We start from the raw sequence: 13,137 nt of genomic DNA, 5'->3' as shown, positions 1-13,137 counted from the left end.
GTGTGTGCGAAACGGGGTTGGGAGTAAAGATCCTTGACTCTGGGCCAGAGGATGTTGGGAGTCCAGGATTCTGAAAAACAGAAAGGGATGTTTTCTTCCTTTGCCAGGATGTCGACTATTTCAGCTTCTGAAAATCAGAGGGACAATGCTGACTTCGGTCCCCTTCAAATAGGCTGAAAACTGACAACAACAACAGCGACAAACTAAAAGCAATGCCGAATGAAATCCCTTTAAGCCTAAAAAACAGGATGGGCTGAATAGATGGTTTGCTTGTCTGTAATCTTATTTAACAGCTTTAAGCTTTCTTTCCTTTTACTATACTTACTATTCACTCTAGCAGAGTTTCCCAGGATGCCTTACCATGCCTCTCCAGTCTGTTTACCATGACATCAGTGTTTTTTTTTTACAACTTACAGGTTTTCCATAATAACCTTTCCTAAAGGCCAGGGCCCCAGCTAAATACAATGCCCAAGTACTTATCTGAAATCTTCAGTACAGAGCCTTTTACTCGTAAATGTTGTTGTCAGTGTGTCCAGCTGGCACTTGGAGTGAAGTTGAACGGGTCGGTTTTGATGGCTTATTTTTCCAGAAAGAGTGGTGGAGTCCCTCACAGCCTCCGTTCTGGACCTGGTGGAGCTGTACTGCAGCACGTTCAACGCCAACTTCCACACCGCGCCGCAGAGCAGCCGCCCCACCGCGCCCGTGCAGGAGGCGGGGCACGTGACCAGCCTGCTGTCGTTCAGCGTCTATGCCGCGCACCGCGTCCCCATCGCCTGGGCCGCCAGGTACCACCCGCAGGGGGCAGGGTTGTCAAACCCACAGGGCTGGGCTGTAACTGAGCTAATGGTCTTCAAGGATATGGCGAATGCTTTTTCGTGTGCTTCAAAACAAAGTCCCCGCACTTTATATCTTGCACAGTTTTTTCCATTCACCCACAAAACAGAAGCAACTTTTTTGCAGAAAGGATTGTGGGAATCTCTAACAAGCTAAGTATTTGTCAGCTCTAATTTTGGCTTTTTTTTCAGGAAACGGCTTGATGAGATTCAGATCAATTAGCCACTAATTCTAGAACCTTTCTTATCTTCTTACATATAAATCTTTGAATCGCATTGTAGTTGCAGTGAGATTTACTTAAACACTTTTATGCACCTGTTTTACTTTATAAACATGTATACTGGGCTGTTAAGGACCAGTAGTGCCATAAATTAATTATAAATCTTAAAGACAAGAAACACCCACTGAGAACAGACAGTTAAGTTTCCTGATTTATCTCGCAGCGGTGGTAGTAAGATTGTTCTGTGATAGCATCTAGGGACAGGGATTCTTATTTATTTCTTCATTTCTTTCTGTATTCTGAATGGGATGGGATTCTGAAGTGATGGAGGGAATTCTGCAGTGCCCTCAACTTGCAGCCCGTATTATTGAAATGTGCACCCTGCCTTTGGAAAAGACAAAACAGTCTTTCCGATTGCTATTAATTCTACACAGATTCAATGGCAAAAAAAAAACTTAAACCTCCTGGCACAAGACGTAGTGAGGCGGGAATCTTTAAAATGACTGCAGCTGTCACTTTACCACTCAGCTCACACACGCCGGATCATTGTGTGTGTGGTATGTGAACTGCGTCTGAGAATTGCGAACAAATTAAATCAGTGCTTGAAACAGTAAAGCGTCATTGCCGACTGTGACTTCGTACTGGTGCCCACATACCTGCACAGACGCATGACATCCCACTCATTGGTCTCAGTGTTCCCCTCCCAGGTTGGCTGAATGCTTCGGCCCCGCAGTTGCTTTCCCCCCACTGTGCTGTGCATGGTTGGGCCCCCCCTCATCTCATCCCTGTTCCCTGGGGAGCCTGGCCCAGCCCACCGACCCCTGTTGACCCGGCCATTGTTCCCCTCTGAAATGGAGGCTGATTGATGATTGGTGCCTGACAAAGAAAGCAGCCTGGGAACCTCGTGTGCCCTTTGACCCCGCCCAGACTGGGAGAGCGGCTGGCTGGTCGCTAGGCACCTGTCCGCTGGGGGTTGGAGGGCAGGATCTGTGTCGCATGCCATCTGCCCGTCTGCGGACTGGGGTCTCCTGGGGGGGTAGCGACGGCGCAGGGAGGAGGAGGGGGGTGAAGGCAGGCTCATTGATCGCACATCCCCTGATAGTCACAGAGGCCTCCGATTTATTTGATTAGCTCGTTTCTGATTGTGGCTTTTCAAGTATTTTCAGACAGTTGCTCACCAGGGCTGCGGCAGTCTCTGTTTCTGGACTGTAAAATCTCCGGGATAGAGCGGAACTGCCAGCTTTGCATTTTTTCAATTTATTGCAATTATTTCATTGCAGATGCTGCAATTTCCCAAAACTGTCTCCCTTTTGATTTGTGTTGTGAATTAAAGTCACAAAAACAAAGAAATGAAGTGCAACAATGTCTGTACTGAGGAGGTCCAGCCTTGGAAAATGTTCAGTTTCTGAGCTGCCAGTGAAACAACCTGCACATTCACATCCACGCTTCAAGTACTGCTCCTTAATAAACTCTGTCTCTCTCTCACAGCTACGAGGGCTTCTTCCTGTCCTGCTCTCTGACACATGGCATGGAGGAGCTCTGTGCCCCACAGCACACCAGCAAACAGTCCGTCAGCAAGTACCTGTTTCACCTGGTGGTCTGGGACCAGAGGTCAGTCTCACTGGGGTCCTGCGGGATCACTAGAGGGAAACATTCAGGTCTTTTGGCTGACTCTTAAACCGAGCCTGGGATTCCTCTGACCCTGAGGTGTTCTTCAAAGTACATCTAGTATTGCTCTTAACGTGCCTGATGGGAAACTCGTTTTGTTACTTGTCCTTATGATGTCTTTTTACGATGAATGTGAATTTTAGATGACTGTGTTATACAGAACCTTTGGTGAGTTTCTTACTCGTTTTTATACTTTCTCAAGAAGTACAAGGTTGAAGCATTAAAAAAATAGAAGATTAACAAAAGCAGGGCTGTTTATTATTAAGTTTAGTTGATCAAAGTGAAAAAATATTTTAAATCCTCATTCAAATGCAAACTCAAAACTGTATTCTTCAGGAAGACTTTTTTTTAAATTGGTGTCTGTGTCTGCTCCTGGCATCTTCTATTATTTGAATGTAATTTGGGCATATTTCTGTGAAGTCTATGGGGATTATAGTTTTTCTGAGTAGAAGCGGTTCTAGGCTTATTTATGAAGGTGATCATGGTGTTGGTGAGTGTGCTTGCGGGTGTCAGGGAACATGTCATTTCAAGTGACAGTCTGGTCTTGACAACAGGACTCTGTGTCAGAATAACATCCGGTGACTTTTCAAACATTCCTTCCAGTTTGTGGTCACCACGTCCTGTATTTAACGTATTGTTTGTAACGGGACTTTTGAAGGCCATTGTTTTGATATTTTTAGGCTCTTTTCCTGCATGATTTATCAGAAGTGGAAGCGATGCTGCCTAGTTTAGGGCTAAAATGCACTTCAGATCTGTTGGGTTTGTGATATATTGTCCTAACAGGCACTTCCAGTTAAAAATGTTATTGTTGAACCCACTGAGCAGTTGATGATGATTGTTATTCATAATAATAATCATCATCATTATTATTATAGTAGCCAGAGCCTATCCCAACGAGCAACTGACGTCAGTTCATTGCAGGGCACACACAAACGTGCACCGAGGTCAGTTTTCCCAGAAGCCAATTAACCTACCAGCGTGTGTTTGGAGTGTGGGAAGAGACCGTAGCACCTGGAAGAAACGCATATGAACACAGAGCTAATACAAAAACTCCGTACGGATAGCAGCCCAGGATTTGAACCGAGGGCCTCAGGTCTGTGAGGCAGAAAGGCTAACCACTGTGCTTTGTGCTGCCTCAATATAGCAGTAATAATCATCATCACCAAGAAGAAGAACAGAGCTGTAGTTTCTGTCAGCTCATCAGTGGTACAGAAAGGCGGCGTTTGGTGTTTGTGCATCAGGGGGCTCGTACTGTATCACAGAGCTTGAAAATGTGCTGGGGCCCTAACCAAAACAGGGAAAACAGTTTTCCCTCATGCAGGTCGCTCCCCCCCTTTTATCCCTGTGGGGTAAGATGTGTGTCACTTGAACTTGCCTGGGATTGGGATGGGGCTATTTCTGAGGCCCTGTATTTCCAGGGGCAGATTATTTTGGGTGCGGTGTAAGGGGAGCTGGAGGGGCGTCTGTCTGCCGCACAGCCGTGTGCGTGTTTCAGCCGTCCACAGACACCAGGGTGTTAAAGCCCAGGCAGCTTTTTGGAACGGAAACATAAATGAACGCCGTTCTACAAACATCGGAGGCAGTTCTGAAATCCCACAAGAGACCTTGTGAGCAGCGGTCCACGCCTGGAGAGAGGGCGTGGACATGGGGACTCCTGCATTCCTTACAGAGGATGGCGGTGGTTTGTTGGTTTGAGCTCTGTCCATGTGGGGTTGGCGATCATCCTTACAGACGACTGCGGGGGCAGAGAAGTTCCGAGTTCCAGATGATGTCTGACGTTTTGGACCCACGCACTAGACCCTAATAATAATAATCAGGTTTTCCCACCTCTGCGGATGAGCACCTGGTCTCGCTGTTTTTGTGCAGAGAAGCTTCCTTTTCCGGGCAGCTTCCTGAAGGCCCCGTGCCTTGGCTGCAGCAGCTGGATTGGGTCTTTGTTTGTGCTCGGGAAACTCAGCCATGGGACACGCCGCCAGCCCTCGGATTGCCCTAGTTTGGCCAGGAATGCCGTTCCGGCTGTGATAGTGCTTCGGAGAGCAGTAGCAGCGCATCGGTCTTGACACTGAGAGGTCTCGGATCCGCGTTGTCTGCGACCCTCGTTGTCCCAAGCCAGACCTTATGGCAGCCCTACCCTTCTGTCTGTCTCCGTCAGCTTCTGGCTTCTGTCCTCCCAGTGGAGAGAGGTAACCCCCTCTTCTCTGACCCGAGCTGGGGTGTGTGTGGAGCCAGGCTGCGGACAGCCCTGTTCCAGAAACCTGACCGGACTAGCTGTCAGGAAACAGCTGGCTGGGGTTGAAGAGTCAGAAAGCTGCACAAGCCTCAATGGCTAAGCGTGCCGCCTCGTCCACTGCAGCCTGTGGTCGCGTTCCAGTGACACGTGACAGAAGCCATGTCCGGCCTGTGCTGCTGTCCACTCCGGAGGTCTGGCAGCCTGTCCAGCTGCAGCGCCGCTGCCGCCTTCTTGGATCCCCGGTGGATGAGAGCACAGCTGTTTAAAACATTAATTATTTCACTCAGTTCCTGCAGACATTGTGCCGTTGAATTAGGCCGGGATGCTGTGGGGGCTCTTGAGGGGCTCGGTCAGTAAATGCGTAAGCTGGGCCGCACCGTCCCAATGTCTAGCCTGGGCTGTACTGCCTGCTGACCGTGAGCGGTTCTGGCCTGAGTGGGCTTGAGCAGGCCGGGTCGTTCTTGATTTGTTGTGAATCAGTCTGCTCTGACATTGGCCCTGTTGTCAGTGGGAGCAGCACCTATCCTCCAGTCCTCACTAGCTCTCCTGCAGGGCTCTGTGGGACTATAATTGTAATTAATTATGAGAGATGAGCCAGCCTGATTCACAGCAGACTTTTACAAATGTGACAAAAACAGTGACGCGCTGAATTTGCACACTGAAGTGTTCAAAAATGTGAAAACAGATACAAGACGTTCCTTTTTGTTTTGGCGATAGTTGATTTATATGCTGTTGAGTAATATTTAGCACTTGTCTTTATATAGAATGTTTAACTTTTCACAAAGTTTTTGAAAGTCACTGCACAGCAATTGGAACATGAAGCAGAACACATCGCAGGCTCCTTGGGTGAAAGACTTCCTTTCCCATCTGTGGGTCAGTCTTCACCGGACAGCTGGCTGTGGTGCCTGGACATTCAGGGCTGCAGGGGCTGAACCAGCTGGAGATCACGGCTGCCATTTTAACCGCTAACCTCTCTGTCTGCGTCTTTAGGATCTGCTTCCCAGTGCAGATCAACCGGTTGCCGCGGGAGACGCAGCTGACGGTGACTCTGTACGCCATGCCGTTGCCTCCACCAGGGGGCGCCGAGGACAAGAACAAACAGCGTCGGACTGTGGAAGCCCTGGGTTGGGTCACTATGCCACTCTTCAATTTCCGACAGTGAGTCGCCTGCGGGCATCAGCAGGCTGGGGGCAGAACACAGAGCCTTGTAAAATTAAAACCCTTTACATATAAATACAGCGGAATTTGACTTTTTTCCCCACGGGACTCTATGAAGATGTGCCAATGTCACTCAATGAGCTTTGCTTCTCTCCCATGAATCCCATTTTTACCTAGTGCTTCTCTGATGGTGGAATCATGAGCACTGGCTTTAGCCTGGACAATTTTCTGCTGCGCTCTTGGAGTGATTTTGGCAAAAAATCTCTTGGGAAGATTCACTATTGTCCAAAGTCTATAAAGATTAATAAAGACATAACCCTCTCTGGCACATTTTTCACTGTCCTGGTTTCCATGGTTTGACTGTGCCTGGAGTATGGCCATTATTTAATAGCTCTGTGTCCAGTGATTTAAGTGACCCTTCACATGTCCATCATGGCTGGTGGTGGTGATCATGGGAGCAATGAAACCGCTGCCTTCCACTCCCACTCCACTGCTGTACTCATAAGCCACAGGCAGCTCCTTGTTTATGGGTGTGAGAGTAAACAAAATCTTTGTGACACTGTAGGTGCAGGTGGAAGCACTGCACAGCTGGAAAAGCTACAGGATGATTATCCCTGACCTGTAGCCTATTGAGCTGTGTTTCAGATTGCTGATGGCTGAGCCAAGATCATGTAGGTCAGACGTGATGTGATGAGTGAGAGGGACCTCTGCTCTTACCCCCCCTGTGCTCTGTTTGTATCTCTGCGCAGTGTGTTGACCTGTGGAAGGAAGTTGCTCGGTTTGTGGCCTTCGACCCCAGGAAGTGGAACCGCCCGTTCCAGCACCCCCAACTTCAGCCAGCCTGACAGCGTCATCCTGCAGGTAAGGCTGGGTCCCTTTTTGTGACCTCCCTCTATAGTGCTTTGCCTTACCTCATGAGTAGGGTGACGTGACTCAAAGCAGGAATGCATGCAAATGTGGGAAAAATAATACTAAAATACTAATAATACTAAAATAATAATGGAAAAAATACTTCTACCCCCCAAAAATTCCAACAATAAAAAAAGTTAAGTCCAGTCTTGACCTATCCTGTACAGTTCTTAATGCAGCTAGGCAGAGCGTACCATAACCTTGTTACATAGCAACAGAGAGTAAACTCACTTTGAGATTAGCATGGAAAACAGAGTCCTAGAGTTTAGTGTGAGGCTTTCTCAGTCGGCTACAATGAGTCAGACCAGTAGAAGCTTAAAATTCAGATGACATCTAAATTGCATCAAATTTAGCATCAGTGCCAAGATGCTAAAATTGCTTAGTTCTAGTCAGGACCCGAGCAACTTGAGTTCTTCACATACTGCAAAACTATTGACAACATTCTTAAATACACCAGCAAGTAAAGCATAACACCAATGATGTGTGGAGAGGATAAAAGCAATGTCTCTTCCTCAGCCAATCTGAGACTGACGGAGTCTGAGCAACGTTTCTCAAATGCCAGTTTAAATGGAAAACAACTCTAACATTCCAGGCTACGGGGCTGGGTTGTACGATACAGAAAATGCAACAAGGAAAAGTCTTCAGCAGTAATACAGCCCTGGTTCTTTTTTTCAGCTTGCCTTGGCAGACTTACGAGTCTAAGGGAAGCTGCCTATTATTTGAATTGATTGTGTGGTTTCCTGCAGCACTCACTTCATTAGGAGCTCTTTAATCTGGAGCTACTAAAGGCATCTTAGCGCAATTAGACATGTATCTTAACCCACCTCCTCACCTCCTCAGACAAAACATCCGGTGCCAATTCCACATCTGGCCTAGATTAGTTCCCTGTGCCACCTCTGCTGTCCTGATTTTTTCTGCTCTCTAACGACATCATTTTTCAGACCCTTTTTATTCTTCTCCCATCTTCTCTCATTTTGCTCTTTCTTCTGCATGTTGGAAATTTTTTCTCCCATGCATCCTTCTGCCTCTTCATCCTCCTTGTTTCTCTCTTCCCTCCCTCCTTCCTCTCCTCCGTCCCTCCCTCTCTCTGTTTGATGATGTGGCGCAGTCTTTCGTGTGCAGTGAAGGCTCCATCTCTCTCACACTCTCTTTCTGCATCCCTGTAGGACCAGATCTGCCTCTGCCCCTTTGTTTCTGTCTTCATTAATAAAATCACCCCTCTGAAACTGCTTTTTACAGTGGAGTCACACTCCTCGTTTTCCTGCCTTGGAATTCGTCCTTTCATACCATTTACTTTGGCAAAACACTCAGATCATTTGCCATTTCATTCTTTCTAGTGCTTGGCTGTTTATCCTGAAGTATCAGTTTATCCAGATATATCCTGAAATATCAGCGTGCCCTGAAATATCCCTGATACATCTGAAATATCACCCTGTCCTGAAATATTCCCAATATCCCAATATATCCTGATGCATCTGTCTGTCCTGATATACTTTCCCTGAGAGCAGAACTATGAAGAGATTTTACTTGTAAACTAGTGCTGTTTTGGGGGAATGTCTGTTTGCTTCTAATGTTATGGTTGTTTTTTTTAAGTGGCTGTCTGGCTTAGACGCACAGTTGCAGTTATACTGTAATAAGAACTTTCCACTCGCACAGGTGTGCTGAACATGTAGCGCAGAGGTTTGTCAAGATGAACTGCGGTGTCCATTGTGGCTCTGCGTCCTGCGTTCTTCCCCCAAAACATGTCCCCTGGCAGCCCTGCCCAGTTTTGTACCCCCTAGAATCCTGCCATCCTCTACTGGGTGTCATGGATTACTGGCAGGTGAATCTAGTCTCACACATGACATAGGAAGCAGGCTTGTTGTTCCGTTCCCACAATGCACCTTGAGATTCTTAGGCAATTTGGGGTGTTGTTTGCAGTTGCTCCTCGTCACGATCTCCTTGCTGTGTCTTCTAGGTTGATTTCCCCACCTCTGCCTTTGAGGTGCTCTTCTCCACGCCACCTCCCGCTGGATTCAGCCCCCAGTATGACCTCTCTCGAAAGGACACAGAAAGCCAGGGACGGCTAAAGGACATCCTGCACAAGAACTCCCTCTTCTGGTGAGACACTGGGGTCTGATCCTCAACTGACAGCACTGTCTGCCTGTAGTTCTCTGATTTATGTTAGGATTCAATTAAGTACCAAAGCTAGCCATGCAAACACTGCTTCTGTTTTAAGATTATCTGTAAGGATATTTGTGATTTGTGAATGTTGTGCGTTTCCTAAAAAACACCAGGTCCCTGGTGCAAAACCCAGCTGTGCCACCCTGAGCAAATTTCTGAAGCATTGAGTCCTTTGACTCTTGGATGAGACAAGTGAAGTCCTGATGCTAATTACTTTGCAGTAACAGATGGAGATGAATTTTCCACCCCGTCGTCTCTGTAAATCACTCTGGGTAAAAGCATCACTTAAATAGCTAACAGAAATATGCAGAGCATATATATATACAACTGACACTTATAGCCCACAGTGACTGGTCTTCATTTAAATCCCTTGCATGTCTTGATTTTTTAAATGCCTTTGCAATGAGCAGACTTACTAGGGGAAGCTGAAAGCATCAAGCTGCAGAGTGAGTTGCTCCCTCTGCCTGTGCCTTAAAAGAAACAAGAAAAACTTCCATTTTTAGTTTTCGTTTTATTTCAACCGATCAGAAATAGGAAGTGAAAGCAGATAAGCTGAGCAGAGAGACAGACATACAGTAGCTGCTGGCGCGAGGTGAGGCGTGGTGTTTTGGATATTTCAGCCATCATTCTCCTGCCTGCTATCTTTCTTGGTCCTTTTTTGGAGGTGGGGCTCGAGCTCTTTCTTCCAGACAGGGAACAACTGATTGTCAGATTCAGATGAGTGTAAAAGGGTCAAAATGCAAATGCTGTTTAAGGCCCACAAAGGCAGACTTCTGCACAGCTATGGGACAGAAGCCGTCTGCCTCTTCCCCTCCCCCCAGTACGCACAGAGTTGCCCATTCAGGGGGCGTGGGGCGGCAGCCGGGCTACAGAATTCTTTCAGAGAGAGTGTGGAGGACTGCGAGTCACAATTAAATATTCTCCAAGCTCCTGCGATAAATTGGACCTCTGTGTGCATTCCCAGCACGTCAATACTGAGATATTTCCCGAGCTGTCTAGCGAGAGAGGGGGAGGAGTGGGGGAGGAGAAGAGTGGAGGTCACAGATGGGAGATCTGAGAGACGGGGAAAGAGGCGGAGTTCACGATGCTGAGACAGGGGTGTGGGGGTTTATGTGGACAGTGAAGGCTAGGGGTCCATCTGTAGACCATCCACTTTCACCTTCAACAACACTGTTCCGGCCTGCTCATCCATTAAAACTGACCTGCTGTGCCTGACCTCCCCTCTCTTTCAATTGTGATTTCTGCCATCAAAAGTTTCGCATCATATAAAATCAGGATTGCGAGTCTTCAGTCCCAGATGCTTGTTTGAAAGAACAGGCTGTGTGGGGCAATTGCTCAGTTACTTGTCCTGCACTCCCCAGTGGTGAAACTGCAGCTCGAAAGTCAGATCAGACGTGCTGATTCTTATCTACAGTACCTGACATGAGAACAATGCAGAGGAAAGAGAAAGCAGTGTTTAAATACACTTTCAACGTGACTACTGGCAGAACAAGATCCACGGGATACCTGAATGCATCACTTCACCATGCGCCCTGTAGGGCAACATTAAGATTGCCTAGTCTGGAGAAGGCTAGGTGGTCCAGAGGAGAGGGGTAAAGGACTTGTGAGTTCAAGCTGTGGCTGTGCTACTGTCTTGCTGTTAGTTATTGTGCAGGAGTTGCTGAGCCCCCTGTGCTACATTGTTTGGATGAGACATAAAAGCCCTCTGCTGATTAATCAAATGCAACTGCACGCCATACTGCCCATCTGCACACCCCTAAAGATTGTGGCCATAAAACCCGCGCAGTCTCACATAATTTAAAACATAGCGTACGTGCCAGCCACTCAGATCATATATCCTCCGTGAATAAGCATCCTGTCAGCGGACTCTTCACTGGTATGCCCTCAACATACAGTAAGTGCTGTATTGGAACTGGAAAGTGACTCTTGCTGCAGCTCCACACGTGCAGAGGACGTTAACAGGCCTTTCTTTGCCAAGGCCAGGACTTCAGTCTGGGAACAGGCTCCGCGTCTGTTGTCTTGGGGGACATGCAGGCGGAGAAAGGCAGCTGCTCATGGCCTCGCTGGCGTGCCCGGGATTAGGTTCTCTTTCCGAAGAGCTCGCCTGGCCCTCTGACAGCTCAGTCCTGTCCCGGCTGATGGAGTAGGGGAATCAGGAATCGGGATAGGGCTGGAAATCTGGAATCGGGATAGAGCCCCCCCTGCAGTCACTTATCACAGCAGGACCCTGGCTGCTGTCCTAGGGGACCGACTCAGTATGGACCCACCCAGAGAGAGGACTGAAAAGAGCAGCAGCACCTGGTCAGTGAGTCTCCGATTTCCACTGAGTCTCGTGTGCAGGGAGAGTTTTTTTTGCACAGGCATCTTCTCACACAACTTGCTGGGGCCTCCTGCCTGTTTTCCGGCAGCCAGCTCGTGTGTGTGCTTGTGCTCAGGCGATCATGCTATGAGTCTTTGCATCTCTTACATGCTGAGTCCTGGGACGCTCGTGCCAATAAAAGCTGAGTTTTGGGGTGAGGATGAGGGTTCAGTGCTGGATGACAGTTTCATGTCTAAAGATGAAACAATCTCGTGGAAAGTGAAAGTGTAACAATGCCAGCCCTGGCAGGATGGCCCCCCCTTCTTGTCCTCCTGACGGGGAAGAGCAGTTTGCCGGCTGCCACGAGTGAACTCCTGAAATAATAGGTTTTGTAAAAACCGCATGGTTGTGATTTTTGCCGTCAGCTGTAGATGTGAGAAACCGTGCTGCCAAACAAGTAGCCTTTCAGGAAATACTTCCAAAAGGCTTCCAGGCTGAATTTCCTGAGTCCTTTTTTAAGGAATGCTTTCAGTGCGTTGCATCTTTTTGTTTTGTTTTATCTGTGCTTTGCTCTATCCCCCCACCCCCCTCCCCCCTCCCCCGGGCCGATCAGGGGGGTATCGGTTTTCACGCCCCCTGCCCACACCTGCCGCTTGTCTCTCATGCCTGAGCGCTGCGGCTGCGGGCGCCGGGCTGTGTTGTGCCGTAACCATGGCGCGCCGTGGCGGGCTCGTCTCGGGCCCTCTGCGGAGGGTCGATGGCTCCGTGGCTGTAAGGGCTGCGCAGCTCAAAGCAAACGAAAGGGGAAGGAGAGCGGAGCTGCAGTCAGGCGTTTGGGCAGGCAGAGCCGACGGGAGGCCTGCGCTTTCTGCCTCAGCTCTGCAGAACTGTGTGAAAGGCATCGAAGAAGATTGCTGAAGTGCTGCAGCCAAACATTGCTTTCAAAATTAAGTCTTTTTATTAGAGGCTGTTTTCCTTGGCCCATGTCTTACTCGTCACATTAACGATTTTAGCACTTCAGTTGTTTGTTTTCATTCTGGTTATCGTACTCCTATTACCCTGAGAAGGGTATACTTGATTTTAATGACCTCCGGGCATTTTAACGCTCTGATGACACAACAGGGTATCCTGATATCCGGACCCGGGTGTAACAGCACCCCCCACCTGCAGAAGTCTGGAGTGACCCAGAGACTTCAGGTAGCAGACTGATGTGCTTAGTTCTTGGGTGTTAACAGATAAAAAAACTCAGAGCTAGTTTGGCATTTTAGTTTTTAGACGGTAAGAAGGGCATTGTGATAATTATCATTTCCCATGTCAAAATCAACATCAGTAGCAGGGGCTGTACAACTTTAGTTTTTTGGTGGTGTCATATACTAGTTTGTGGAATGACATGAAAATAGAGAGGATTTCCTCCTCCAGCCAACGCCAGTGTTTTCTTGGATTTCAGGACTATGCCTGTGCCCTCTAGTGGTCATGATGTGCAATAAAATGTCTTCTCCACTTCTACTTAAATCTTCAGCCTTCTCGGTATTCTGGCACTAATCACTCGTGTGTAAATTAGAACGGCATTGTGTTCCCCTTGTAGAAAAGCCAAGTATAGAACTATTTGTTAGAATGATTCTGGAGGTATTAGGGTTTTTTTAGAATGAGGAAGTC

The 13,137-nt window shown here is 47.9% G+C and overlaps 1 protein-coding gene across 1 annotated transcript in view; it reads left to right on the top strand.

Annotated features, from left to right (window-relative positions):
- Positions 1–13,137, top strand: part of pik3c2b (phosphatidylinositol-4-phosphate 3-kinase, catalytic subunit type 2 beta) — a 38,467-nt gene that overhangs the window by 11,550 nt on the left and 13,780 nt on the right. The window contains exons 10-14 of the mRNA XM_088922081.1: positions 590–785; positions 2,543–2,665; positions 5,943–6,110; positions 6,860–6,971; positions 8,977–9,119. Of these exons, the coding sequence (XP_088778207.1) occupies positions 590–785; positions 2,543–2,665; positions 5,943–6,110; positions 6,860–6,971; positions 8,977–9,119 (742 nt within the window). The remainder of the gene's footprint in view (positions 1–589; positions 786–2,542; positions 2,666–5,942; positions 6,111–6,859; positions 6,972–8,976; positions 9,120–13,137) is intronic.

Source organism: Atractosteus spatula, chromosome 7 (assembly GCF_055471065.1).
Source record: "Atractosteus spatula isolate fAtrSpa1 chromosome 7, fAtrSpa1.hap1, whole genome shotgun sequence".
NCBI classification, from domain to species: domain Eukaryota; kingdom Metazoa; phylum Chordata; class Actinopteri; order Semionotiformes; family Lepisosteidae; genus Atractosteus; species Atractosteus spatula.
The sequence above is the reverse complement of the archived record's forward strand: the minus strand, read 5'-3'. Positions and strand labels throughout refer to the sequence as shown.